The sequence below is a fragment of the Plasmodium gaboni genome, chromosome 3, assembly GCF_001602025.1.
Source record: "Plasmodium gaboni strain SY75 chromosome 3, whole genome shotgun sequence".
NCBI classification, from domain to species: domain Eukaryota; phylum Apicomplexa; class Aconoidasida; order Haemosporida; family Plasmodiidae; genus Plasmodium; species Plasmodium gaboni.
In genome coordinates this window covers 470,630-485,344 of record NC_031483.1, presented here as the reverse complement: position 1 = coordinate 485,344, position 14,715 = coordinate 470,630, and the positions used below count along the sequence as shown (strand labels likewise).

At 16.1% G+C, this 14,715-nt stretch overlaps 4 protein-coding genes across 4 annotated transcripts, besides 1 other annotated feature; 1 reads left to right on the top strand and 3 right to left on the bottom strand.

Annotated features, from left to right (window-relative positions):
- Nucleotides 1-1,864: 1,864 nt before the first annotated feature.
- Nucleotides 1,865-2,548, top strand: PGSY75_0315100 (translation initiation factor 4E; the record flags this gene model as incomplete). The annotated part of the gene is made up of 1 exon (XM_018784003.1): nt 1,865-2,548. The coding sequence occupies one exon, from the start codon at nt 1,865-1,867 to the stop codon at nt 2,546-2,548; it is 684 nt and encodes a 227-aa protein (XP_018643586.1).
- Nucleotides 2,549-3,193: 645 nt separating this feature from the next.
- On the bottom strand, nt 3,194-3,846 carry PGSY75_0315000 (putative zinc finger protein; the record flags this gene model as incomplete). Its single annotated transcript, XM_018784002.1, has 2 exons — nt 3,194-3,693; nt 3,777-3,846. The coding sequence occupies 2 exons, from the start codon at nt 3,844-3,846 to the stop codon at nt 3,194-3,196; spliced, it is 570 nt and encodes a 189-aa protein (XP_018643585.1).
- A 26-nt stretch (nt 3,847-3,872) lies between these two features.
- Nucleotides 3,873-5,687, bottom strand: PGSY75_0314900 (putative membrane protein; the record flags this gene model as incomplete). Its single annotated transcript, XM_018784001.1, has 1 exon — nt 3,873-5,687. The coding sequence occupies one exon, from the start codon at nt 5,685-5,687 to the stop codon at nt 3,873-3,875; it is 1,815 nt and encodes a 604-aa protein (XP_018643584.1).
- An 866-nt stretch (nt 5,688-6,553) lies between these two features.
- PGSY75_0314800 (hypothetical protein) lies at nt 6,554-9,614 on the bottom strand (the record flags this gene model as incomplete). Its single annotated transcript, XM_018784000.1, has 2 exons — nt 6,554-8,404; nt 8,607-9,614. 2 exons carry the CDS (start codon nt 9,612-9,614, stop codon nt 6,554-6,556), a joined length of 2,859 nt encoding a protein of 952 aa, XP_018643583.1.
- A 4,298-nt stretch (nt 9,615-13,912) lies between these two features.
- Nucleotides 13,913-14,715: part of a sequence feature (centromere) that runs on past the window's edge.

Sequence of the window (14,715 nt, the reverse complement as noted above, 5' to 3'; positions counted from 1 at the left end):
AAAAAAAAAAAAAAAAAAGACAATATCATGAACAAATGACAAGATATAGAAAAAAAAAAAAAAAAAAAAAAATTGTACAATCGAATTATTTAATTTTTTAAAAAATTTAAAACCTGATAATAACCAACATTTTTCTTCTTATTATTATTTATATGATTTAATTATGTTTAATCAAGTTTTCTTTTTTTTATATATGAACATATATAATTTTTATAGATTTTCAAGATTTCTTTGTATTAAATGAATATAAAAATGTATATGTTATATAATTCAAATTAGATAACATTCTAAAATTGTTCATAGTATAATATATGTGAATAATTTTTTTAAACAAATTATTTACATGTTGATAAATTTTAGGTACTTTTCATAAGAAAAAATTGAAACATCATCTGACATTATTTACTTATCAATAAAAAAAAAAAAAAAAAAAAACTTATTTGGCTTATTTTTTCAATGAATATTATTTTAAAATAATTATAAGTAATGATATGGTTATGGGCTTTTTATTAATATTTTTTTCTTTTATAGACATAATGAAAATGTATTTCACTTAAATTTTCCATATTGAATTATTTATATAACCTAGAAATTTATTTTAATTGTGAAATTTTTTTTTTTTATAATTAGTCATTTTTTTTGTTTGAAATACAAAATGAATTTGATAGGAAATTGGTAATAAATATATATATATATATATATATATATATAATTAGGTTTTGAGTTTTTTTTTATTAACAATATGTTATGAATTTTATTTTATATGACAAATATTCATTTTTATAAAGGTTTATTTATATATATAGATGCATGCAATTACATATAATAATTTCGTATTGTATTACATATATTTTATTATATGTAAATATAAGTTATATAATATAATATATATAAATATATATTATATATAATGAAATATTATAATAAATAATAAAATATTTTATGAATTGTATATTATATATGATACATATTATAACAATATACTTAACTTTATTATGTATAATATATTATATATATATATATATTTATTCATATAATATTTTTATTAATAACTTCCACGAATTCATACTTATAAAATATATATGTATATTAATATTTATATAATTTTTTTTCTTCTTTTTCACCCTTGATATAATTTATTCCATATATATATTATTCTTTTAAAAAAAAAAAATGTTACTGGTAAAAAAAAATTAATTTTTTCTATATTAAAATTTATATATTTTCAAAATTAATTAAAACATGTACAAGAATTTTTTTTCAATATATATTTCTTTTTAATGAAAATATTTATCATCATTTTGATTTGTAATAAATAAAAAATATATATTATTATTTATTATTACATTATATATATATATATATAATTATATTTTTTTTCCATTTATATTTTTATAGTATTATCATTTTTTGTTTTAAATTAATATATATATATATATATATATATATATTATAAAGTATAAAATTTACTGCTCTTAGCATAAATTATATTTTTATATAATATTAAATAATATATATATGTATATATTAATATGTTACCTTTCTTGAGTAATCTGTAAACTTGGTATTTTTTTTTATTATTATTATTTTATTGGTATTATAATATATTATTTTTATACATAATTAAGAATAATCGTTTATGTGTCAATAAGAAAGGTACCTTTATATATATATATATATCTGTATTTTTTTTTTTTTTTTTCCATATATTTAATAGTGTTTTAAAGTGATACATTTGTTATGTATATATTTAACAAAAAAGGACGTAAGGGAATATAATTGATTATATATTCGTTATATATAAATATCTTATTATATTGTTTAATTTTAATTTTATTTTTTTTTTTATATACATGTTTATAAGATGAAGTATTTAACATTTAATAAAAACAACAGAGATGCTATTGATTTGAGTGAAAAATTAGAAGCTACTAAAATAGATTTATCGAATCCCTTATTATTACAATATAATTGGGTGATATGGGAACAAGTATCAGATAATAAAATAAAACAAAGTAATAATTATAAGGATTATACAAGACCACTAGCTAAATTTAATAGTGTTCAAAAATTTTGGCAATTATGGAATAGATTACCTCAACCAAGTGATTTACTGGCACAAAGAAGTATGACCAGATTTTCAGAAGATGGAATATTTCGTATTGTTGATGCTCTTATGATATTTAGAGATAATATACAACCTATGTGGGAAGATCCAGCAAATTCAGGCGGTGGTCATTTTGAATATAAAATATTACCTAAGGATTATCCATATAGCCAAATTGATGAATTTTGGAATAATCTTGTTTTAGCTATAATTGGATGTAGTTTAAAACATTATGATTTAATAACAGGTATTAGATTAGTAGATAAATTAAGTACTACAAGATATGGATATATAAGAATAGAAATTTGGTATACTACCATAACTGATGAAAGTGTTAAAAACTATTTGAGAAAAGATCTAGAAGAACATATGTGTAATCGTATTGATGGATCTACTATATTCCCACCAAGGGTAAAAAGTCTTAGTCACATACATAGATAAGTTATATAAAATAAATAAATAAATAAATATATATATATATATATTATTCGAAATGTAAAATATTAAAAATATACCAAATATATAATACAGATTACTTTTTCCATGAAATATTTTAACTATTATTATATTTATTTATATAATTAATTAATTGCCAAAAAAATAGACTACAACCATATGATTATATTTTGGGAAGATTTATTAATATACGTATTTTAGAAAATATAAACCACATTATGAAATGTAAAATATATAATTTTTTTTTTTTTTTAAATTAAAGGGATATCTATATTTATTTAATGTGTTAATATTTCATAAGAACCCTTGTACATTTAAAACATCAAAATGATTAGAACATATATTTTTTTATAAATCCATTTAGTAATATACCTTATATTTATATTACGTTTTACCATTTGGTTATATGTATAAAATAAATGTTATTTTATTTATTATTTAGTAAATATTATTTCATTTATTATATATATTATTAATTTTTTTTTTTAAAACTAATATAATTCATATTAAATTTGTATTTAATATTTACAAACTTAAACTTATATATATATATAGTTAATTAAAAACAGATGAAAAAAATAAAACATATTACATACATGTACTTATATAAATGTAGATTTATTGTACAGATTACTGGTTTGAGATATTTAATTTTTTAAGGTACCATTCAAAAAATAAATCGGAATTTAAAAAAATATTCCTATAGTTATGAAAACATTTTGCCAAAAAAACGGATAAAAGATGTTTACATAAAACATCGTTATTATTACATAATACCTTTTCTTTAAAATAAAAACATGAACAAAAGTTTTGAAATACAACATACTTCCTTTTATTTCCACATAGTACAAAAAAATGTATACATGTCTTTTTATATCTGTTAGATTTTATAGATGATAATTTTCTTTTGCCTTCTTTCTTCTTTTTATTACATATAATAGTAGTGTCACTAAAGAAACTTTCTTTTTTTTTACTGCTAAGGATTTTATGTCCATAATATTTACAAGGTTCTGGTGAATCATTTTCTTCTATTAATGTATATTTTTTTATGCTCGATTTTAAGCACAGCTTTAAGCTTTTTTCAGCGTGTGCTGGGAAAAGGGACAACAACTCGTTTAACAACAAAATATCTACAAAAATTAAAAAAAAAAATATATATATATATATATACATATGTCATATATATTTTTATGTTTTAAAAAAGAAATATTACATTTATTTTTATTTTTGCATCTTTTTAAAGAATATATTATAGAATTTACAATTTCTGAACGAATGTCCATGTTAAGTTTTTTTGTATGTATTTCTTTTATTTGGAATTACTATCACTTGATTCATAAAACTGTGGATTTATATGATTTTGAAATGTTTGAATAACTCTGACCATGTAATAAAAAATAAAAGAGGAAGTTTTATAAATTAAAGTTAAAAAATTATCTAAACTAATATGTGATTTTAAATTCTTAAAAATATCTTCACAATGGAAAACTAAATATTTATAAAAAAATTGAAAGAATAGAAAATACAAAGTGATGATAGATTTATCGCTTATGAGTACAAATTTGATATATAAAATGAAAAAGAAAATAGGTATATTTAAAATAACAAATATTCTAAAGATAGTAATAAATAAACATGATAATAAATAAATAAAAATGGGTAAGGTAACTTTGTAACATATTTTAAAAAGTACTATTATATATTTAATAATTCTATATATAGATTTAATTGGATTTTCATATATATTGTAACATTTTCTTGTTATAACCATATAATCAGAAATATTTTTTGATAATGATAAAAGGAGAAGAAATAAAAGAAATAAAATTAATTTATATAATTTCGTTTCAATTTTTATTTCAGACATTAGAAATTTTATAAATTTGTTATTATCGTTAGAATCATAAAATAAAGAATTCTTATTCTTTTCATTATTTTTTTTATTTATTAAATATTTTAATTTCATTAATTGAGACATACCATTTGATAATTTCCTATTTCCAGATGATTCATTTTCTCCACAATATCTTAAATAGCTTCTTTTTATCTTAAGATTTTCCTTACAAATATTATTTAATTTATTCGTTCCTAAATATAAGCATTTCTTTTTATATGTATTATTATATTTTCGTTTACTAACAATAGAATATATATTTTCATTTGAACCATCTTTTAACAGATTCAGTTTAAATCGTTTTTCATATACATACTTTGACAGACTGTTTTTATCATCAGACATATTATTATTATATTCTTCATAATTTATATAATTATCATCCCTTATGTTATCATCATCATTTTTATTATCATCACTTATGTTATCATCACATATATTATTATCACTTATATTATCATCACTTATATTATCATCACTTATATTATCATCACTTATATTATCATCACTTATATTATCATCACTTATATTATCATCACTTATATTATCATCACTTATATTATCATCACTTATATTATCATCACATATATTATTATCACTTCTATTATCATCACTTATATTATCATCGTAATTATCACTACCACTTTGTTCGTGCTCATCTGAACTTTCGATGTTCCCCTTTTTCACATAACTAATATTATTAATATTTTTCATTTTTTTTTGTAGTCTTTCTAGTTTCTTTAAATTTAAATTTATATTTGATTCTTTATGGCATTTCGATTTTAAATAAACTGAACTTTTATTAAGTAAATAATTTTTATATTTATTTTTAGAAAATTCTTCTGAAAAATAAGAGGAAGAACTATCAATACTTTTTTTTTGCACAACGGAATTTAAAATGTTGCTACATTTTCTTTGTTCTTCTTTTTTTTTTAATTTATCTATTATTGTGTTATTTATTTTACATGTCTTTATATTATTATTTAAAGTATTAAATGATGGATATTGTATATTATCATTATTCAATATATTTACATTAGTTATATTGTATGTATTTTTATTAAATATATCTTCAATTTTAGTTTTGCTTTTTTTTTTAAGCTCTTCTTTTGTCCTAGAAAACAATGATATGTTTTTTAAACTTTGAATTTTTTCTTCCTCATCCCTTTTCAAAATATGTGTATTGCCTGAGCATTTACTTAATTGCTGTATCATTAAATCTTCCTTCATTTTATCACAATCATATTTCTCTTATTTTTATTTTTTCTAAATATATATATATATATATATATATATAATATAGTTTAAAACTTTATAACAATGACAAATAAGTATATGCAATAAAAAAAAAAAAAAATTAAATATAACAATATAAATATAAAAATAACATTACAAATTAAAAATATATTTATGCATACAAATATATACATATATATATATATATTTATTTATTTTATTATTTATTTGTTTAATTCAATATTTTAAAATATGCACATGATTATTTTTTTCACATGTATAAAAAAAAAAAAAAAAAAACTCCAACATGAATTTTTTATATTCAGGACAATTCATATTTTCCTTTTAAATTGATAATAAAAAATGATACACATAAATATACTTTTAATATATATTATTTTTTTTTTTCTAGTATAAATTTTATTTCATTATAATATTATATGTTATATACTCTTACACGTTTGCACACTAATATATATATATATATATATATATATATATTTTATTTTATTTTATTTCCCTTTATAATTGTGATTTACATCTTGTTTCCGAAAAAAAATATTAAAAATATTATATATATATATTTTGTCTTCATCTATAATTTTTTTTAAAAAGATATACAAATTTTAATATATATATAATTATTTTTGTCATAAAAAGTTACAAACAAATTCGATAGCCAAAAGAAAAAAAAAAAAAAAAAAATGCACGATAATGAAAAGAAGAAAACAAATATTTATAAACATATAAAAATGTATATTCATATTTCATACTCATAAAATTCTGTAAAGAAAATTAATTCATATATAATATATAATATATATATATATATATATATATAACATTTACAAATTTTTGTTTTATCTAACTTCACATTTATTTTGGTTAAGAAGTAAGAATGCATAATGATCATATAAGCCTGGTAAATTTTTGGACATTTTCTTTTTATATATATTTTCTATATGGAAATTTTTTTTCATATAAATATTTTCCTTTTCATTTGATAATGGTAAAGATGTTGTTTTATCTATTAAATAATTTTCTATTATATTAATAACTATTTTATTTCTTTTATTTATTCTTTCAAATTGGTTATTAACATATATATCACTATTTATTATTTTTTTAATATTTCTTACATTTTGCAAATCAAAATTCTTTTTTTCTTTTTCTGTTTTTCCTAAATTGGATGGTTCAAAAAACTTACAAGTAGAAGAATTTACAAAACTGTTATAACCAATATCATAATTATCTTCTTTATTTTTACAATAAGAATTTGTTAAATTATTTATATAGGTTTTATTTATATATTTGTTATCAAATAATGATTCGTTATTTTTGTTTGTAAAACTTAAGCTTGTCTTATTATTATTCATATTCATTTGACCATAGTAGTTATAATTTTTTTTATTCCAAAAAAATTCGTCCAATGTATAACTCGTATGAACATGGTTAGGATATTTATTTGTTTCATAATATTTTTCTTTACTTTGTTGTATATTTCCATAATTTATTAAGGAATTATTTTTCTCATTATCAAGAAAATGAGAATCATATTCCTTTTTATTATAATATTCATCATCATCAATATTATGTTCTTTTAAATTATTATTACTTTGCATTATATTTTGTTTATATAAGTTATTTTCATTTTTTGTAATATTATTTTTATATATTTGTTTAATTCCAAAAAATTCATAACTATTGGACTCACTAAAAATATTTTTTTTTTCTTTTTCTTTTTCCATATTAGTTTCAACAAATGAATTATTTTGACCATGATTATTTATTACAATATTATTTTTGTCTTGCATTTTTTCCAATTTTTCATCATATATAAGATCATCATGGTGTAAATTTATATTTTTATTTTCATTTTTGTTATTCAAATTATTGTATAAAATGTTTATATTATCTTCTTTTATGACTTGTCCATATATATGTTCTTCTTCTTTTCCTATATCATATTTTCCATTTTTTTTCTTTTCATCCTCATCATCATCATTATTATTATTATCATTATTATTGTCATATTTTTTGTTTTTTTCATTTTCTTCTTTGTTATACTCATTAGACTCAACTTTTGTTCTTTGCAAAAATTTATCACTAAACAAGGAACATATACTTTTTTTTAATTCATTATGTTGTATAGTATTATCTAGAATTTCTTTTTCTAGACAAAATTTTAATTTATAATTATTCCTTTTAATGGTATTTAAACTAATCAATGCAGTTTTTATTTTATCTTTTATTTCTTTCATTTCTTTATTTGGTATAACAACCTTTTTATTCAATAAAAGGATATTATTATCTTTCTTTGTAATCCTTTTTTCTATATATTCTTTCTTCTTAATCAATGTTCCATAATAATTAATATTATTACTAAGGAAATGAAATCGTGTACGATCATTTTCTTTCAAATTATTCTTATTATTACAATGATTATTAGTACTAAATCTTCTGAAAATACTTAGATTGAAATTTTTCAAATTTGATCTACTTTTGATAGAATCTCTTACTTTATTTAATTCATTAAGCTTTCCATTATTCTTTTCTTTTTTAACATAATAATTTCTATATTCTGCATTATTAAGTTTACTAAAATGAGAATTATAATAATACTTGTCACTTTTTTTTTTATTATCTTTTTCATGGTTTGTCTTTTTCATATCACATGTGTTTATATAAGTAGAGGTTCCTACTTTGAATTCCTAAAGAGAACAAAAATAAAATAAAATAAAATAAAATTAAAGATTATATATTTATTATTCAAAAGTTAATAAACATACATGTGTCTATTTTTATAGTGCCTATTATTTATTTCACAATTTTTGTTTTTTCATTCGAAAAAAAAAAATATTATATATATATATATATAACATTATTGTTTTATATGATTAAAAAAGTTATTACCTTTTTTTTATACATCCATGGTTGAAAATAATTTGTTTTTGCTTCCATACAAATATTATTAATATTTTGGTTAGATTCCTTTTGTGTTTTAATCAATATGACATTTTCATTTAACAAACCTTCATTATTCTTTGTATTATTATCTACATAATTTTTTAATTTATTATTTAGGTTGCTTTCATCTTTTCTTAAAAATAATTTTGCCTTATTAAAACAATATTCATTTTTGTTATTTTCAATAAAATTTTCATTAAGAAAGGATCTTTTGTATTTCTCATTTAGTTTACTAAATTTTATTCCTCTTTTTATTAAACATACGTTATAAATATATCTTTTCTTTAAAGAGCACCTTAGATTTTTAATTTCTTTTTTTTCTAAAGAATATTTATCACCATAATAACAATAATAATAAATGTAAGCATTAGATTTACATCTTATTATCTTAAAGTTACATATGTTAACCTTTTTATTAGGATTTTGTTTATTATGTATCTTACAATTATAATTTAATATAATTTTTTTTAAAAATCTTCCTTTATTTAAAATTTCATTCTTATCTATTTTTTTAGACAATGTTTTACAAAACGTACTATTTGATAATAGTTTGTTTATTTTTTTTGTGTGTTTACCACTATTTTTAAGTATTCCTATAGTTTCTATTTCTTTTTGTTTATAAATATTTTCATTTTTCTCATTAACATTATTTATTTCGATAGCACCTAAATCTGGTTTGTCATCATCACTCAAATTTATTATTTCATTTAAATAGCATTTTAAAGTATTAATTCGTTTTAATTCTTTTTGAACACACGATAAGGTACTTTCAGAATTATTTGTTGAATTTATATCTAATTTACTGCAAGTTGATTCTTTATATTTTAAAAAATTAAATACTTCATTCTCTTCAAATGAACATAAGTTATCGTTTGTGTTTATTTTATCTCCTAAATCAAGCTTAATGTCCTTGAAGTTGTCGAAATTTAATGTCTTTCTTAAGAGAAAATACATTATATAAAATTTAATCAATTTTATGCTTTAACGAAAAAGAAAAGAAAAAAAAAAAAATACAATAAAATGATATAATACACTATACGTATTAACCAATGAACAAATTGTGGAAAATACACAAATTATATGTTATAATTTAATTTTTATTTTTTTAATTTTCATTTATCAAATAAATTTTTTTTTTTTTATAAGTTTGTATTAATATATGTATATATATTATTTTTAATAATAGTAATTTAAAAATACTAACCAAATAAAAAAATAAATACAAATATATTTGTAGCAAATATTATATAAACATGTCTCTTACAAATATTCATATAAATTTGAATATATTTAAAATTATAACTATTTATAAAATGGTAATTTTTTTTTTTTTTTTTTTTTTTTTTAGATACCAATTCTTTTTGTTTTTATATTTATTTTATTGTTTTTAATGTTATATTTTTTTTTTGTATTTTTAAAATACTTAACATTGGTGCACATTTGTAAAATTATTCTTTTTGTTTACTAAAAAGAATAAATCTTTATTGTTCTTGCATGTATGCCAAAATAAAAAAAAATACATTTCAAGATTATAAATTTAATTAAATACACGCACAATGTTAAAATACTTTTTTTTTCTGTTTCTTTCATGAAAAATAAGAAAGGAATACATATATAAAATAATATAAATTTTTATAAAGCATGTTATATGAAACGGAACTTATGACATGAATATTTATATATTTAAACAAAAATATTTACATTTGTACTATAATATAAATGTATTATATAAGACACTTTTTTTTTTTTTTTTTTAATTTAGTATAATAAAATTCATTGTATTTATATATGTATTTTCTATTTTATAAGACATAAATTAGAAAAACATAAAAATATTTGAAAAAATGTGTATGGCTAATATAGTTGTTATTAATAGTACTATTTTTATAAATTCAAAAATCCCCCAAACGAAGATTTATTATTACAAGTATATAATTACTTTATTATATATAATATAAATGAATATTTTAAATGAACAAATACCACTAAATATTTTGTAAAATTACGGTATAGATTAAATTTAAGGATTAACTCTTTTAGGATATATTTTTTTAATAAATCAATCACACCTTTCAAAAAGATATATTTAAATTCTTTTATTATACATTGTGTTATAATGTAACCATTCTTTATCATATATATAGAAACTTTTAATTAAATAAAAAATTTATAATATATTATTGTTTAATACACACTTTAGTATTATATATGTTTAACAAAAGTTATTGCAGTATATTCATATATATATATATATATATTATAAACATTCTAATGAAAATTCTAAAAAATGTTCCATATATAAGAGGGTTTTACTTAAAAAACTTTTGAATTTTTTTTTTTTTTCTGCAATAGAACATTTAACAAAAAATAAAAACATTTCATTATATGATAGCACTTCAAAGTTTTTTATATCGTTTCTATTAAAAATGTCTTAAAAAAAAAAAAAAATTATATATGTAATATATATCTATAAAATTACTTTATCAAATGCATACATATATTTATATAATTCCTTTTTTAAATTTAATTATAGTTATAAATCCACAATTGTATAATGTATATTACATAAAATTACACTTTTCATATTATAGAAATAATTAATAATGAAAAACTAACTTAATATAATGTATGAAAAATTGTACAAATTGATTTATAAAATATAAAAATTTTGTCTGATATTTTTAATTATTACAAGAATAAAATGTGCATATTAATAATAAAGACATTTTCTTATAAACATATTATTAATATAGAAATTGTAGATTTTATGGTTTCCATATTATTGACATGTTAATTTAGGCGAAATAAATTTTTTGTTCTTTATTTTGAAATAACGTTTATAGAATAAAGTAGCATAAAAAAAAAGTTTGTAATATAACTTGAAAGATAAATAATTGGAAAACATATTTTATCATATAACAGTAATCAAAAAGACAAAAACCAAAATGAATCTTAAGAAATCAGAAAATTAATGTACTATGAATATTATGATTTTATAATTTAAAATTAAAGAGGTAGGAATAAAATATTACAATTTTCTAATTAGAAACTTTTTTTTTTTTTTTTTTTGCTTAATCACATTAAAAAAAAATTGAATGTGAATATTGAATATATGAATTATGACATGTAGGCAGAATTTAAGAAATTCGTTATTCTGAAGATACATTAATTCCATTTATATTTAAAATAATTACGAATTTTAAAATTAGATTATTAAAAATTGTTTCACCGTTCTACATAATGATATAAACATGAAAAGGTGTTAATTTATATTATATATAATTCATAAAAAAAAAATATATTAAATATATCTTTAGTTAATTCTTATTAAAATAATTTATTTCTTGTGTTTATAGTTCATGCAAAAATAATGTGTATATTTTAAAAATGTGTCTATAGTTTTGTTCTATGTATATATATTTATATATATACATATATGTAATGGTAATGTTTTTTTTAATATTTCTTTAACATTTTACATATGTTCGAAAATGGTACATATGGTACGTATTATAATATTAATATGGAAGTAACTTTTAATAAAATTATATGTTTTAAGTTACATATTTATCATTGAAAAATTCCATTTTTATGTATTGGTAGCATTTTTTTCACCATTCAATTTTTTTAGGGTAACAGAAAACATTTTTTTTTTTTTCACAAAATTCTATGAATTATATTCATTTTATTATAATGAATATGAATTTATAAATTACATCAATATAATAATAAATATATACCTAAATGTGTAATAAAACATTTTCATTTATAAAAACACGAAAATGTGTTATTTAAAATATAAAATATATCTTATGTTATAGCCATTTTTAATAACTAAAATAAATTAATATATATAATTATATATTACTTCTTTTTATATATGACAAGTTCATCAAATTTATTTCTATAAACTTATGAAGAGTTTAATAAGGTTCGTTAACATAAAACAATAAATTATCATAATAACTTGTTAGACATTTTATTCACAAAATATTATTTTAAATAAAAATTATATAGAAAAAACTATTAAATCATTTTGCTATATATCCTTATATTACGGAATATATTACAAAAAATTTAGTATTTTCTTCAACACAATAAAATATAATTCTTTTTATATTTTTATAAGTCTTATTATTTATATTTTGCTTATTCTGAATTAGACATAAATTAATATAGATTTACTTTATAATATTTTCAAATTATAATATGAAGAATTTATTAATGCATATTTCAATAATATGATTTGTTTTTTATACTTTAGACAACGTTAAATGACATTCATTTATATTCAATTCAAAAGACTTTTTTTTTTATGGAATAAATTGTATGTATATATTTTTTGATGTAAATTATAATCGTAAATATTTATTTAATAATAATACTTTATCGTTTCATACATATGAAATTTATCAAATAATTATAAAGGATTCCATAAATATTGGATTGTAAAAACTTTTGACAACTCTTATATTATTCTATAAAAATGAAAAAACTAAAAAGAACATATTTAATTCCATATTTTTCAATAATAAATGGGCTTTTATGTATTTAAGGACAACTTACAAGTTATCTTTGAATGTACTTATAATGAAAAGAAATATATATAATTTCATATTAATTATATTATGTGTTTTTATATGTTTTTTCACTAAATTCATAAGAATATAGTTTTCCTTATATTTGGAACGAAATTCTGTTATGTGTTATACCATTTAAAACGTGCTTTCTAAACAAATTTATAAAAAGTAGAAATAAGAATATATGTTTATATATATACCAAAAAAAATGTTGTGTCTTATTCCATAAGTATTATATTGTAATTTTTAATAAAAGTATTTTTTGTTTAACAAAAAATATAAAACATAAATATATATTTCAAATGCCTATTTAATATTTCTTGTTAAAACAAGTTAGCCAAGTTTCTTTTTTAATAATTAATATATATATATATATATATGTCAATATTTATCTGACAAATTCAACTTTTTTAAAAATATTATATTATTAATTCTTTTAATATATTATATTATTAAAATGAAATTTTTTTTTAATTTAAAATATTTATATATGTAATTGAATAATAAGAATAATTATATAATTTAAACATATATTTTGTATAATAAATAATATATTAATTTAACATAAACAATATAACACATAATAAATTAATTTAGAAATTATATAATTAAAATTATATTTAATTTAATATATTATAATATAAATAATGAAAATACATCAATAAAATAATAATTTATTAAAATAAATATAATAAATTTAATTGTATAATAATATAATTAAATATTATAAAATAAATTAAAATAATTTTCATAAAAATAATTAAATATAAATATAATAATTTAAATTAAATATAATATTAATAATTAATTATTAATATATATAATAAAATTTAAATATTATAAAATAATTAAATATAAATATAATATTAATAATTAATTATATAATATATATAATAAGAATTAAATATTAATATAATAATTTAAATTAAATATAATATTAATAATTAATTATATAATATATATAATAAAAATTAAATATTATAAAATATAATTAAAATAAATTTCATAAAATAATTAAATACACACTTAATAATTTTAAATAAATATAATATTAATAATTTACTATATAATATATATAAATTAATTATTATATAATTAAATTTAAATATATTATTAAATTAATTAAATTAAAATAAATATAATAAATATTATATAATTGAATTTATATATATTATTAATTAAATTAAAATAAATATAATAAATATTATATAATTGAATTTAATTATATTATTAATTAAATTAAAATAAATATAATAAATATAATAAATATAATAAATATTATATAATTAAATTTAATTATATTATTAAATTAATTATATTAAATTAAAATAAATATTATATACTTAAATTTAAATATATTATTTAATTAATTAAAATAAAATAAATATTAAAATAATTATATATATATAATAATAATTAAATTAAATAAATATTAATTAAAATAAAATACTTAATAATATATATAATAATTAAAT